This window comes from Monodelphis domestica, chromosome 3, assembly GCF_027887165.1.
Source record: "Monodelphis domestica isolate mMonDom1 chromosome 3, mMonDom1.pri, whole genome shotgun sequence".
In the NCBI taxonomy this organism is placed as follows: domain Eukaryota; kingdom Metazoa; phylum Chordata; class Mammalia; order Didelphimorphia; family Didelphidae; genus Monodelphis; species Monodelphis domestica.
The window spans coordinates 188,588,835-188,605,172 of record NC_077229.1 but is presented as its reverse complement, the minus strand read 5'-3'; the positions used below and the strand labels follow the sequence as shown (position 1 = coordinate 188,605,172).

The following is a 16,338-nucleotide window of genomic DNA, read 5'->3' as shown; positions in this document are numbered from 1 at the left end:
GCGTAGTTGAAAGAGTACTGTTAGATTGTGAATTATGAATCATGAGTTCAGTTTCTAACTGCTACTAACTTTGTGAACTGAGGCAAGTATCTTTCTCTGGTAATCTTTCCTTCTCTGTAAAATTAGTTTGGTTTAGATGATTTCTATCTTCACATTCTAAGTCTAGTATATTCAAATCTTAAATATGAACTGATTATGTAAATGCTCTTAATAGATAGTATCTTTTCCTTTTAAATTGATTTTTTTATTATATCCATTTTTTAAAAAAGGCAAACAGGGTTAAGTGACTTGTCTAGGATCACACAGCTAGCAAAGTGGCTTGAGGTCATAGAGCAGCAGTTCACAACCTCTCAATTTGTAGCAAAGTGAATACATAATGGATATCAGGTATTTACATTCCAAATCATAACTGTAGCAAAATTACAGTTTTGAAGTAGCCACCAAAATAATTTTTTGGTTTGGGGTCACTGCAACATGAGGAACTGTATTGCGGGGTCACAGCATTAGAAAGGTTCAGAACCACTGTCATAGAGGAATCTTCCTAATTCCAAGGCCAGGACTTTATCCACTTGGCAAACTAGCTTTGTCTTTAAATTGATTTTTTAAAGAATATGTTAATAGATCAAAAGAATGTGATTACACTTGGTCAACTATAACCTCCCTCCAGTAATTATTCATAGAAAGGAATTTATTTAGCACAGTATTTGACTTTAGTTATTGTGTTCACACATCTTTTTGATCTTGAATTATCAATTATTGAGATTTGTTTACTTGAAACATTTGGTTATACTACTTTATAAACCTTAAAGTGCTATGTAAATATTAGTTACTATTACTATTAGGAAATTAATATCTACTTTTATGTCTATAACAGCTTAGTTAATTCTGACATTTTCTGATTTTGTCTGTCTCGTTTTTATATATTATATGTAATTGCATATATTTCCTTTATATAATAGTCCAAGTATATATCTTTCTATTTTTTACATAATGTAGATTTATATTGACTGATTTTATACCTCAGAAATCTGGCCTCCAGCTTCCTAATCTCTTCCATTTTTATGACCTCCCCCCACTCACTAGCATTGCAGAAGCTGGATTTCACCATTACCCACAAATGGTCTACTTGGAAAATCAAACACTTAAGACATTGTTCTATTATATCATGACATATTCCAGAGTATGACTTGCCCTACTATACACAACCATGGCCTTAGTTCATCAGCATCTTTTTGCCTCAACTATTTCAAGTGGTCTCTTCATTATTATTCTTCCTGAAGTTTTTGCTTCCCACACAGTTTGTTGTCCATAAATTACCAAAGTGGTTTTACTTATGTTCAAATCTGACCACATTTCTTCCTTATTCATTAAATGCCAGTGGCTCATTTTGGCTTTTAGGATCAAGTATAAACTTCTCTGGTTTGGTTAAATCTTCTCACAACTTGATCCTAACCTGTATTTACAGCCACATTATTACCCTTCTTTCATGACATATACACATGGCACTTTATGCCCTCCTCTGCCTGGTAAACATCCCTCTCCCACTCTGATCCTGAGAGCCTCTGTTCCTTCCACACAAAGCTCAGGTACCATTTTGCACTGATGCCATCAACTCGCCCTTAGTACCTTCCCTCCCTAACTACCTACCTAGTGCTCATTTTCTTTCTCTTCTATATATTCAGTTATATATGAAGATGTCCTTACTCCATGGTAGATTATAAATTCCTTGACAGTAGACGTTTTCTCAATTTTTCATTAAATCCCTAATACCTGGTATATTCCTGGTATAGCATTTACTAAATGCTTATAAATTGATTGAATCCAGATCTTTTCTTCATTGAATAATACTTAGTATAAAGATATCCAAGTTTCTTTATAATCCTCATTTATCAGTTATAGTAATGTTTTTAATATTCCATTGTATTGACACATTGTTGGTTATTCAGCCATTCACCAATTATAAAATTTCTTAATTTCTCAGTTATTGTGTTCTGGAAATATAGCAGTTATTACATAAACTTCAACCTTTTTATTTTTCTGGGCAGGCACTGTTTCATGGCAAGTTTATTGATACTGGTTTTTCTTTGCCATTCTACAAACGTATGCTAAGTAAGAAGCTTACTATTAAGGATTTGGAATCTATTGATACTGAATTCTATAACTCTCTCATCTGGATAAGGTTTGTTGGTTTTTATTTTCAGTAACTCATTTTCTTGAAATTTGTCTCTTTTTTTAATATTAATACTATTCTTAATCTAGAGACAACAACATTGAAGAATGTGGCCTGGAAATGTATTTTTCAGTTGATATGGAGATTTTGGGAAAAGTGACTTCACATGATCTGAAGTTGGGAGGTTCTAATATCCTGGTGACTGAGGAGAACAAAGAAGAGTATATTGGGTAGGATGATATAGTTCAATAGAATAAGACTAGTGAAACCCTTTATGAAATTAATTATCTAGAAAAAAGGCAACATTTTGATATCCCAAAGTTTTGTTATAAAATCATTTAGAACTCTTTGTATGTTGCCATAAAATGCTTTATATAAAATTTGATTTCAAATAAGACTTAAAAAGTTAACTGCCTATGTTTTTTGCTCATCGTATGTCTACATTCTGAGTTCATAATATTTCTTGATCCTCAAGGTTATTCTTAATGCTATTGTTATTTTAATTTATTAATATATCTTTGTGTGTATAAATATTCTTTATAATGTTGGAGTCTTCATTGATGTATACTGTCCTTCTATAGTGCATTAGTAAGAAAAGTAGTTAGACCAGCATTGGTGAAGTATTGGCTCGTGTGCCAAACTAGCATGGGGGTGGGGGGTGCTTCATACCCTCTCTTCACAGTGCCCAAGGACATTTTTTGATATGCCCCGCCCTTCTGTCCAGCAGCCAAATGCAAGCACTTCCTTCTTCTGTTTTCTGGGATAATGCAGGGGACTCAGAGACAATTTGAAGTTGCAGTTTGTGCACACAAACTTGAAAACCTTCACCAATGCTGAGTTAGACCAACTACTGACAAAATCTATCCCCCGGGAAGTCATTAATTTTTTTAATTTATAAAAATTATTTAAAATTTAATATCTTCCTTTTTCTACTATGTAACAGTGTTTTTTTTTTTAACCCTTACCTTCCGTCTTGGAGTCAATACTGTGTATTGGCTCCAAGGCAGAAGAGTGGTAAGGGCTAGGCAATGGGGGTCAAGTGACTTGCCCAGGGTCACACAGCTAGGAAGTGGCTGAGGCCAGATTTGAACCTAGGACCTCCCATCTCTAGGCCTGGCTCTCAATCCACTGAGCTACTCAGCTGCCCCCTACGTAACAGTGTTTTAATGAGTTTCACTAGCACGTAGTTTTGGAATGCCCATCTGCATGAAAAGCACTATTATGGGCATTTAAAAATATTTTAAACACAACTTATTGCAAACAAATAAAACATTACCCTTCCCTATAAAGAGGTTAGATATACAAAGGTAAAAAGGTAACTTAGCTATTATATGATATCTGCCAAATTATTATTCCATAATAATTGCCAAATGAGTCACATATACACATACTAGGAAGAGATAGTACTGGATTGAGGAAAACAGTATAGAGAGGATGAGACTTGAGGAACAGTTTGATCTGGAGTAGGAAAGAAGAGGATGTTCTAGCAAGGATCTATAGAAATATTCAGTTTCCTGATTAGGAAATACTTAAGAAATATTAAATTATAAGAATATAAAATATTTTGATGTTAAGTTAAATTTCATTTTATTCACCTAAGTTGCTATTCAGTCATTTCAGTCCTGTCTACCTTCTTCAGCACTCCCATCTGGGTTTTCTCAGCAAAGACACTGGAGCGGGTTGCCATTTCCTTCTCCAGCTTATTTCACAGATAAGGAAACAGAGGTAAACCAAGTTAAGTGACTTGCCCAGAGTCACAGAGCTATTACATTGCTGAGGCTGGATTTCAACTCCAGTATCCTAACTCTCTGCCTTGTGCTTCACTGTGCCACCCAGCTGCCCTATACTTTAGCAATTGAAAGAACAGTTTGACTTTTTGAAAAAATATTGTAAAACCTTTGAATACATGTAATTTTCTACTTGTCACTTTGAAAAATGATTCTAGTAGAGGATCACATGATTCACAAGATTGGTTTTTTCATCTTTTTCTTAGCCTCAGTTCACTCTGTAGATAATAGATTGATATTTTATCTCCTAATTATATCTGTAATACATATTACATTAATCTCTGAAATGTGGCAATTTTTATAATCTTGTGATTGATTTCTGAGCATGCAATCATTTTTGAACCACCACTATTTTAAAGAGGTCAAATTTTGGGCTCTCTTGGTGATGAACCATTTTATATAGCATTTTGTTTATAGTGAATATGTTTATTTAATAGCCCTACATACTAAGTTCAGAATATTGAGGGTGGTAGAAGAAAGGCCTTTATTCATGAAAAGGGTAATGGAATATCTCAGGATTTCTAAGCATTTTCCTTAACATGCAGATGCTCATTTAAAAAAATTTGCTTTATTTTCAGTTTGATGGCAGAATGGCGTTTTTCTCGAGGAGTACAAGACCAGACCAAAGCTTTCCTTGATGGTTTTAATGAAGTTGTCCCTCTTCAATGGCTTCAGTACTTTGATGAAAAAGAATTGGAGGTCAGGTTCTTTTCTTTTTCCTTTCTTTTTATTCTTTTTTCTTTTCTTTTTTTTTCGCCTTTACTTTCTGTCCTAGTGACTATTCTAGGACATAAGAGCAAGGGCTAGGCAAAAAGGATTAAGTGACTTGTCCAAGGTCACATAACTAGGTGTCTGAGGCCAGATTTGAACCCAGGTCCTCTAGGCCTGGTGCTGTTTCCACTATGACACCTAAAAGTCTCTTGAGGTCAGGTTCTTTTAAGGTGATAGTCTAGGAAATGATAAATGTATAGGGTTTTTTCCTCCCTGAGGAGTGCCCATAAGCATAGCATTATAAAATATAATTTTCAATCCTGCCATTTATTTACCGTCTGTGGCAGGGATTTCACCTGAGACTCTCTATCTGCATTAGCCAAAAATGGTTTTTACTTTTTAAAATACAATACAACTTTATTTAAAAGCGTGAAAAAAACATTCTTTAGCTCTCTGGTACAAAAACATTTTATCTGATAACCAATAGTTTGCTGAGAGAATTTATCATGGGCATTGGTATCATAATTGCTTCCCCAAATTAGTAGTATGTTCAGAGTTATAATCCTATGTAGGAATTTGACAGTAAAATTCTGAATATCTAGCCATGATTAAGGTACTGATTATTTTTGTTTAATACCTGTGCTAGCCATTGTGGAGATATAAAAAGGTCTAAAATGATCCCTGTTCTCTTGGAGCTCACAGTCTGCGTGTATGAAATAAAAAAGAGGAGTTAAATAATGAAATTACATAAAAGATAGCCATAGAGGAAAAGACTTGGGGAAGTGTAGAAATTCTGGAAGATTTGGTTGAAGTCCTAAAAAAGAAGAGTTAGAGTTCTTAGTTGACTTCTTCAAAATTTCTGGGATTTCTCTCTCTCTCTCATAATGTATGTAGTATATTACTGTACATAGTTCATGTGTCTAATTTTTCTTTCTTTCAGACTCTTTCTCTCTCTCCCCCTCTCTCCCTCACTCTCCTCACTCTCCTTACATTTCAACACCAGGAGTAGAGAGAAAGAGTCTGAATTTTCCCTTGGATTATTCCCACCACCTTTCATCCTTATATGGCTTTGCCTTTGAATCCAATTATCCTAACCACTGTGCAAGATCACTTGGTTAATTGGGGCTAATGACCACCTCACTTCACCATCAGGAGAAGAATCAAATCAGTCTCTTAGGATAGAGCCAAATCAACAAATATTTACTTAACTGTCTTTATGAGTTTCAAGATATCCTCTGATCTCCCTTCTCATAGCTTTATTTCCTGTTTCTGAATCTGAGGGTTTTTTTTCCTATTTAATTATTTTCACATTGTAATTAATATTACTATAGAACTATAGGTCTTTAAGTATTTTTTTAGGCATTAAAAATAACAGGTTAATTTGGAGGTCAGTCATCAATACATTTAAATCATCTTTTGCTCAAGTTAAAAATAAAATCTGTTAAAAGCAAATGTGAGGTAAGTTCTAAATTTTAGTATTTGTAAAGAATAAATCTTTATATTTTAAAGCTACAGTTCTCTAGAGACAAGTAGTCTGTGAAAACTCAACCCCTCACACCTCCAGTGCAATAGTTACAAATTTTTTTTAAATTATCATCTCTACCAGTAAAAATATTTTGAGCCTATATTCCAAAAATTTGTTTTATTTAAAATTAGGTACATGAACTATGTACGGTAGTATACTACATACATTATAAAACATATACAAAATAGAAGTTTAGACATATAGGGAAAAAATGACAAAATTAAAAGTTATTAATGATAAAAGCTTTTTGCTCACTCAGAATATTGATAATCCCAAGCAATGTGAGTTCATATTATTTTTTTTTTAAATATGATTTAAACACTTTATATCATTGCATTGCTGAGGTGTAGATTTGCCTTCCATTTCAACACTTGATATAATGCCTGTCATAGCTAAAAAGAATACTTGACAAAAATATGGAGAAGCAAATGACAGAAATGCACTTCTGGTTGCACTTAGTCATCATACTCCATTTTCCTAAAAACCCATCCAGCAGTTATTCCTTGAAATTTTACTAGTAATGTTGTTTTTGTAAACTATGGTAATACCTTCTTTTTCATGTTCTAAGACCCATTGTGTAAGTTGAAAATAGCACATAATAGGAAACCTCATTATTTAATAAGTATTTCATGTATGAATATACCTAGGCACGTTATAACTTTTCTTAAACTCATCAGAGCCCCCAGCATCACTACTCTTGTACTTTGGGGCTGTTATTAAAAACTAAACAGCATTAATGAAACAACGGAAAGTACCGGTCTGACATGGACACAACTTGTTCCAAGTGAGAACTTTGGACAAAATCTGATGAAGAAGGAGCTCATGTTTGATGTATAATAATGTAATTGCTCACATTTGTGCTTCTCAGAGTGAGAATGATTGTGATTAGGTGAACCAATATGAGACTTTATGCCACCTGGGAAAATGGTGCATAATTAAGCATGTTTATTTTATGTGTATTTCTGCTATGATTTCTATTCCGATAGAATTATAACTTTACAGACCTCTAACTTGGGAAAATAATTCTGGATTCTCATGTGTTGAGTTTATAAAACAAGGTCCTACTGTAATGAAAAACTTGTATTTTTCTATGTTTAACTGATGAGTTCAAACCCCAAAACTCTTCACTTAGAATATTTTAAAACCAGTTAGAAAGTTCTGTTTTCAAGAGCTTTCATGGGGTGATACATGTAATTTTTGACAAGAAACTCTTAGTTTTTAGTCATCTTGATAAGCATAATGCCTTGTTAATATTTCCAAGTACAAATATACTCTTGTGGCAAGATAAGGATAATGGCTATATTTTGTATTTCATGTCTTTTTGAAGGTTTCTATTTTTTTGTCTGACCTCAGGTAATATTTTATTATCTTTGTTTTTATCTCATGTGACTGACAAAAGCATTGTATTAAAATTTTCAGCCCTGCCATATTCTCATTGTTCAGTTGTATATGAATGACTAAATATATCTTCAAGCTGAGATTTCTTTGCAGGAAATCTTTTTTAAGCCACTTGTCATTATGCGATGGTTTTAGTTGAAACTAGACAATATAATCTCTGAATTCATTTAGTGGGAAACATTTCAAATATATTACTATTATATAGTACACTAAAAATGGACAAAAAGGTGAAGGCTTTCAACTTTTGTATGTTGTAGAACTCCCACTCTTCCCTCAGGATGCTTTATGTATCACAAGTGAAACATCTAATCTAGACCTGCCTTTGTTAATTCATATGTTAAATAGAAAAGCTTAATTTCTTTCTTGTCTTTTGAAAATAAAAACAAAAAGAAGTGTTAATATTTCTTTTCCATATTTTTAGTTAATCATCTAGTGTTCCCCAGTTTGGAGACCCCTCTTCTAAAGCACAGTTTCAAACTTAAAAGTAAAAAGATCCAGTAAGTGGTTGAATTGCTTTTCATAAGCTGTCACTAAACCATGTAGATATTTTTTTCCTTAGTGCTTCATGCACAACCTTATTATCTTTTACTTGATATATTTTAATGAGCTTGTTATTTTACTTCCCAACTTAGAGAAGATTTGAAGTAACAAACAAGAAGAGGAACTAAAAAGAGAAACCTTTTAATTTAATTTTTGTTCTATTAACAAGCTTTATTTTTTCTCCCACTTCCCTCCATCAAAAAAGGAAAAGGAAAGGAAAATTGTTGTAATGAATAATTAAGCAAAATACATTTCTCATTGACTGTATCCTAAAATGTATGTCTCATTCTTCATCTTGAGTCCATCTTTACTGTCTGGGGGTAGGATGCAACATCATTTGTCCTTTGGTATCATAGTTGATCACTATATTAATTTGAGATATCTTAGTTTTTCAAAATTATCTGTCTTTGCAGTATTGTTGCTATACAAATTGGTCTCCTGGTTCTACTCATTTTACTTTGCACAGTTCATTCAAGTCTTCCCAGATTTATGGGGGTTTATTTATTTCCTTTTTTATACTGCAGCAATATTCCCTTTTGTTCATATTCCACAACTTGTTCAGCCATTCACTCCTTATTGAGCACCTTCTTAATTTCAAGTTCTTTGCAAGTAAAGGGATTGCCATAAATATTTTGTATATATAAATTCTTTTTCTTCAATTTCTTTGTCATATAGGCTTAGTTGGTATTGATAATCTTAGGTCAAAGGATATATGAAGTTTAGTTACTTTTGGAACATTCTTCCAATTTATTTTCCCAGAATGGTTAGACCAGTTCAGAGATGCATGAACAGTATCTGTTTTTGAAGGGCCTCTCTAGACTCTTAAAGAAAATAGTGTTCCTCAGTTCCTAGCTAAGGAAATTGAGGCTTAAGTGATCTGCAAGTGTTATCACAGATAGTAAATAGTAGAACCTCTGATCCCAAATCAAGTGCTTTTTCCACTACACCATACTATCTCTTGAATAAGTGGCTGCAAATTTTATAATTGCCTGCCTGTCATCCAGAGATGATAGTACCTTACTTTTGCACTAGAGCATCTTTGTTTTCAAAGCACTTACACATACATTAACTCAAATTTAATCATCATATAATTCCCTTAAATATATAGAACATATTTAAATATCCCTAGTTTGCATGCGAGGATATTTTGGCCCTGTTCACATTGCTTGGCAAAAGGTAAAACTAATTCAATGTTTTATTACATAGTATAAGAGGGCCTATTACTCGAAATCATCAGTTTGATTATTTTCTATACCTTGTGTTTAAGAAGATTCAATAATATGTAATACATTTTAAAAATATAAAAAGGAAAAAAGTTTGGTGCTTTAAAAGAATAAATGATCTGTGTATTTTTGTGTCTTGATTTTCTTCCCAAAATAATGCCAAATACATAAGGAATTGCTCAAAGTATACAGAGTTTTGGTCTTGAAGATAGGAAGAACTATCTTTGGAACCTGCCTCTGGCATGAGCTTTGTGACCATGGGCAAGTCATTTAATTGTAAAGTCTGTTTCATCATCCATAAAAAATAAAGTAATTCCCATAATACCCATCTCACAGTTATTGAAAGGCTTAAGTGAGAAATTGTATATAAACATACAGACCTTAAAGTACTTTAAAGACTTCATATTTTTTAAAAATAAAGATTTATTTGATACCCTAAATTTATATGGAACTTTAGAGTTTACAAAGTACTTTTCTGATAATCTAGCCATCTAGAATTATCTTAATTTTATAGATGATGAAACTGGTTCATACAGTTAGTAAAATGTAAAGCTAAGATCCTGGCCTTTTGACTCCAAGCCCAGCCTTTCCATTGTACTTTTATTCCCTTTCTATAGTTAATCTAGGAAATATAGTTATTTTAATACAATGTTAAACTTTTAAGAATATTAGGTGTTGGAGGCAGCTGGGTGGTTCAGTGGCTTGAGAGCCAGGCCTCAAGACAGGAGGAGGTCCTGGGGTCAAATTTGGCCTCAGATACTTCTTAGCTGTGTGACCCTGGGCAAGTCACTTAACCCTTGTTGCCTAGCCTTTTCCACTCTTCTGCCTTGGAACCAATACACAATATTGATTCTAAGACAGAAGGTAAGGGTTAAAAAGAGAATATTAGGTTTTTCTATTTTAGTTCTCATAAGTTTGCATGTTTGTATTTATTCTTTTTTGGTCAATGTAGGCCTAACATTTTCTTCTTTAAGCACAACTTTAGTGTTTTTCTTGGGAGAAATAACCAGTTTTGGCTTTTTCAGTTTTTATAATACTTCACATAATACTTAATGTCATTTGTCTGTAAGAAATGGGAAGCACTGAAAAGTTCTGTACTTCTAAAGGGTCACACTATGAAGGATTTGTATATTGTGATCTCATTTCCCTCCCTTTACCCCCCACACCAATTTTTTTTTTACTCAGAATTTCATAGGGTCTTTTTGGTTATCTCATAATCATTTAACTCAGTAATCCTTTTGCTTGATTTTTAGGTGATGCTGTGTGGCATGCAAGAAGTTGATTTAGCAGACTGGCAGAGAAATACTGTGTATCGACATTACACAAGAAATAGCAAGCAGATCATTTGGTTCTGGCAGGTATTAACCTTTATATTTTAAAATTCAGATGTGAAAATACATTTTTTGCCAAAAATCATGGCTTAGGTATTAGCCTTTTTTATTTGTTAAATAAGCAAGGGGTTTTAAAGCATGAGATCTAGAGATGAAAGGAATATTAAAAGTCCAAATCTCACATAATGCGCTTGAAGAAACTGAGACCTAAGAAGTTCATTGGCTTTTTCTGCAATTCAGCAGGTGTTTGATAAGCCTCCATGATGTATAGAGTGCCAGTAAACCCAAAACAAAAATGAAACAATCTCTGCCTTCAGGGGTCTTACATTCTGCCAATTTACCCAAATTTATACAGGTAACAGATGTAAAATTCAGGCTAAGACCTCCAAGCTTCTAGTAAATTCACTTGACATTTATTAAAGATAAAAGCAATGTAAGATCACATTTCATTTATTTTTTATTGACTACACAAAGCAATTTTGTAGAACAAAATGGTAATGCCCTTATAGAAGTCAAAATCATATAATTTTCAGCCTTACAACATAGGAATTCATCCTGGATTCCTCTTCATTTATTGCCCTCTACCCCTTCCAACCTGTTACAAAGGCCTGTGCATTTCACCTCTGTAACATCTCCAGTTATGCCCCTTCTCTTTTCTGCCACAGCCACCCTTCTAGGTCAGTTCTTCATCACTTCTCACCTGGACTATTGCAATAACCTGCTGGTGGGTCAGCTAGCCTCAGGTCTCTTCCCCATGCCATTCCATTCTCCATTCATCAGTGAAGTGATTTTCCTAAACCACAGGTTCAATCGTGTTATTCCCTTTCTCAGTAAATTCCAGTGGCCTTCCCATCTCCTTCAGGATCAGATGCAAAATGTTCTGTTTGACATTCAATGCTCTTCTTTACCTGGCCTCCTCCTAGCCTTCTAGTCTTCTTATGTCCTGTTGCTGCCATGTATAGCTCTTTTCTACACTGTGACTTCTCCATAAACAAGACCCTCCATCTCTTGGCTCTGGGAGGTTTCTCTGACTAGCTCCCTCCCCCTGCAGGCCTGGAATGCCCTCCTTCGACTCTGCCTACTGGCTTCTTCCTTCCTGCTTTCTACAAGAAGCCTTTCCCAATGCCTCTTAATTCTAGAGCTTTTCCTTTGTTAATACTTTGTATATATTTATTTGCATATTATCTTTCCCTTTAGAGTGTAAGCTCCTTGAGGACAGGAACTTCCTTTTGCCTCTCTTTGTATCCCAGTACTTTAACACAATGACTGGCACATAGGAATACTTAATAAATGCTTATGGATTGAAAAGTTTAACATTAGACCTTTGATCATTAATGATCTTATTATTAAATCTCAATATTAAATGAGACATAAAACAAAGAAATGCCTGCCTGCTAGAGTTGCTTTCTACTACTATAAAGGAAGTCTAGCATAGAGTATAAATGGAAGTAGTTTCCCATAGATAGGAAGTTCCTTTTAGCGTGTGATATTGTGCTGGTTGTATCAAGCCCCCAGAACATTGGTGAACCTCTTAAATGAGACCCGTAGTTATAAAAATGAGTTTGGCTTAACAGACCAAATTGTTGCGCTTCTGTCATTCAGTCAAGTCTAAGTCTTTGTGACCCTGTGAAGTTGCTGACAGGGTTTTCTTGGCAAAAATACTGGGAGTGATTTGAGATTGAGTGTCCCCTTTTTATAGATGAAGAATGAAAGCGAATAGTGGTTAAGTCACTTGCCCAGGGTCACATAGCTAGATTTGAACTCACATCTTCCTGACTCCAGGCCCACTGCTCTATCTATTGCATTATCTAGCTGCCCCTAACTTACCACACAGGAAAGACTAAATGGATGAAGAATGCCAGATGATTCAATTGTTATATGCACAAAGATGGACAGCCCATTGAGCTGGTTTATTTGTTGCATATACCTTCTGTAATATTTATTGGGAAAGGAAATGGGCAGGACACTCAACACAGCTCTCAAAATGGTTACTTTTCACAGTCACACAGGCTTTTGAAATGTATGCAGGCCTGATTTTTTCAAATTCTTGACAAAATAGATTGGAAAAACTAGCTGGCTCTGCCAAAAACTATAATATTTATTGGGAAAGGAAATGGGGAGTACACGAGAAACGGGGGATAATGAGGAGTTGAGGGGAGAGAGGGAATATCGCTTGATGAGGCAAAGGAGAGTTGCCCCCTGCTGAGAGGAAGCAGCAGGGGTCTGATAAGGACTGTTTGTCGTTGAATGACTGAACTGAAGTTCAGCTCCCTCTATGACCGGAAAAGATAGTCCATTTATCTGACTGCAAATTCAAATAATATAAAGTTTAATAACCAGTTGGGATTGGAGTTTTTTTCCTTAGCTCCAAAGTTGAGGCCAGGCCCAGAGGCTGGCGGAGGGTTCTCCCACTCCCATCTACTCTATATCAGTCTTGCTTTGTCTAATTTCAGAATCTTAGCAGTAGACAGAAAGCAAACAAGAACAGTTTCAGAAGCCTGTGTCTTCAGGCTGAACCAAGAAGAGCATGCCACTCCAGACTGGGCTGAATAAGCTCCTCTCTCCTCCACTACCAGGAAGGAAGTCCCAAAACCTGGCAGGCAGGAAGTGCTAGTCACAAGACCCAACTGCCACTCCCAGTTGCCCCATCCCCCACCAACTGTCAGTCTTGTTTCCTTTCCACACTTCAGTGGACTGCAAATGGAGAGTAAGGTGGGCCCAGAGTTAAATGGGAGGACAAGGTCAGTCTATAAGTCCTTTGAAAAATTTCACACCAGTTTTAATGACCCCAACCTTCACTTGAAACAAAGGTTTAAACCTTTAAAGAATTAATACTAAGGGCCACCAGAAGATCATGGAAAGACAGACTCGGGATGGACGCAGATAGGCTACAATATTACCAAAAAGATTATGTTGTAGAACTGTTGGTAAAAGAGAGATACGTGACAGGGGGCAAATGGCCAATAACATAAAGAGAGTGAGGAATAACTGAAGGGCAGCTTACAGAATTTCTTGTTATGCTGCATCGTTGAGAGATTTGGGTGAAAGATCTTAATACATGAGATATGTACCCTTTATGGAAGAGCACAGATAGACAAAAGTTGGACAGGATAGCCTGGAATGGAGGGGTTGTGATCTGTGCCATTGGACTACATCAGTTAAAATGAGCCATTCTCAAAAGTACAAAAGTACTAAAAGTACTAAATGTACATCACTGCCTCTGACATGAATATTTTAGTAGATTTGTCAAAATGACTGGTCTCCTATACTAAAGACTTACAGTACAAAATTTGAAGTTTTAGATAATTTTTTTTTAATGTTCTACATCATAAGGAGGAAGCATGGCATAAAGGATAGGTCATTGTATTTGGAATCAGAGATATTGAGATTTCTTTTTCCCCACTCTTACCATCTATGTTTTGTTAGACAAATCACTTATGCTAGGGGCTTCGTTTGTAAAGTAAGGAAGTTGGCAGCATTTGATTCATCTGTTCTACTATAAGCATACCATCTTTTCACTCATCTCTTAAAACACAAAGTCACCCTTTTGAGGGTTGGACTTCTTGAATACTTATTCCTTTGAGACCATCTATTGAAATCTGCTTTAATTCATTGAGTTCTAATTATTTTAAGAAACCATTTGTCTGAGTTGGAAAACCAATTAGTTCTGATAGTTATTAAAATCTTGGTAAGTAATCTTGTTTTTTTTTTAAGTCTGTTTTACCTTTAAAATATAAATTTTATCAATAACTTTCTTCAGCATACTTTGATACAACTTAAAATATCATTCAAATTCATACTGACTCCCCTCCTCCCATTCATTATACCATACTGCTATTGCCTGGCTGTGATTTTCCAAATGGTTTCATTATTTTATATTTGGTATCTTAAATGAAGTATTGTGAACGTTTCAGATTCCAAGCAATTGATTATTGGTTTTGTGTTGCTTTAAGTTTGAATAATTTTTTTGCAGTTTGTGAAAGAGACAGACAATGAAGTTAGAATGCGTCTAATGCAGTTTGTCACTGGAACCTGCCGACTACCCTTAGGAGGATTTGCTGAACTCATGGGTAAGCAAAATTTTGTTATGGTTTCTCTCTGAAGGTTCATTTATAATTCTGAATGCACAATGTAATCATTACATTTCTTTCTAGACTAATTGAATCTCTTCTTTGAAATTTAAGATAGATGCAAGAACAGGGTGAAAAAAACAATTGAATTACTAATAATTTATGTGAACTTTTGTCTCAGCGATGTTATAGTCATTCTGAAATTTAACTGCTTACTAACTGTAAACATAGTTAACAAACCATATATATATATTGTTTCCCTAATTTAGGCAGTAATGGTCCTCAGAAATTTTGCATTGAAAAAGTTGGCAAAGAAACCTGGTTACCACGAAGTCATACATGGTGAGTTTAATAAATCTCTTCGTTTCTTTGAATGGAGGGGAGCATGAAGTATCTTTTGGTTCTGAGATATTATACTCTATTTATGACATATATTTCAGGTATGTCATAGACTAGTACTGAGCATCTCATAATCAGATCCCACTAGAAAGGCCTGCTTATAAGTATCCAATTTTGATTATTATTAGGGCCAACAAGATTAATAGATCAAGCAACAAAGCCCACATTTTCTGCTTCATGGACTAGTGTTCTTTTTGGTATAGTGTGATACCTCCTATGTAGACAAAAATTCATATTCCTCAGTAATGTGGAAAATAATGTGCCTTTTTTAAAAAGTTAACACCTGAAGTTTTTTATTCAATTAAATATATATATATATATATATATACATATATGTATGTTAAATATCAAGAAGGCAAATACTTTTTGAAACTCTTGGGGTAAAAGATGATTATTTTAGGCACATAGTATTCAGGGGACAGTAGGCAGATGGAGCAGAGAAGTGGGATGCTTTGAGTGGATAAAAAATTTAAGGCAAAGAATAAGAGATCTTATAAGAAACCAGAAACACAACATAGGCAGACAAATATTAGCATGACTTTGGAATGCAGGTAACTGAATAATTTCCTGTTAGTGTGCATGCTTTTCACCTACCCTTTGTGGCTATATAAATAACTCTTGTTTTATATAAATTTGTATTATGCAAATTCAGCTCCTCAATAGGCAGGCAGCAGTTTTTGCTCAGGCCCTTGGAAGGTGGCAGAGGGGCAATGCCAGTGCAGCCCTGGGTCAGGGATTCTCCACTCCAGGTCTGGAGCCACAGGAGTCCCAGGCATGAAAAGTGCTTGTGGGTCCTGCAGAGCTGTGGATGGACTGGGACCACCCAGAGCCCTTTACTAGGGGAGGGAGAGATCTGCTGAACAGTCCACCTATATGAAGCAAGAACTAGCTGTATTTTCAGTTTTTCCTAGGAATTTTGTGATATATCTATGTTTATAGTTGTACATTTGGGCAGTAAGACTTTAAGAATTTGATAATATTAGTAATAACTAATATTTTTATAGTACTATATGGTTTTCATGGCAGTTTACAGATATTACCTGATCCTCAAAACAGTCCTGGAAAGAGGTGCTATTATTATCAGTATTTTACAATTGAGGAAACTAAGGCAGATGGAACAAAATGTTTTGGCCAAGGTCACTCAATAAATATCTTGAGGCCAGATATAAATTTGGTTTTTGAAT

The 16,338-nt window shown here is 34.8% G+C and overlaps 1 protein-coding gene across 10 annotated transcripts in view; it reads left to right on the top strand.

Annotated features, from left to right (window-relative positions):
• The window catches only part of WWP1 (WW domain containing E3 ubiquitin protein ligase 1), a 176,164-nt gene that overhangs the window by 157,847 nt on the left and 1,979 nt on the right, over positions 1-16,338 (top strand). For all 10 annotated transcript variants that reach the window (XM_056823349.1, XM_007488064.3, XM_007488066.3 and 7 more), the window contains 6 exons: positions 2,046-2,179; positions 2,260-2,400; positions 4,536-4,656; positions 10,608-10,712; positions 14,659-14,755; positions 15,025-15,097. In XM_056823349.1, coding sequence (XP_056679327.1) covers positions 2,046-2,179; positions 2,260-2,400; positions 4,536-4,656; positions 10,608-10,712; positions 14,659-14,755; positions 15,025-15,097 — 671 coding nt within the window. The remainder of the gene's footprint in view (positions 1-2,045; positions 2,180-2,259; positions 2,401-4,535; positions 4,657-10,607; positions 10,713-14,658; positions 14,756-15,024; positions 15,098-16,338) is intronic.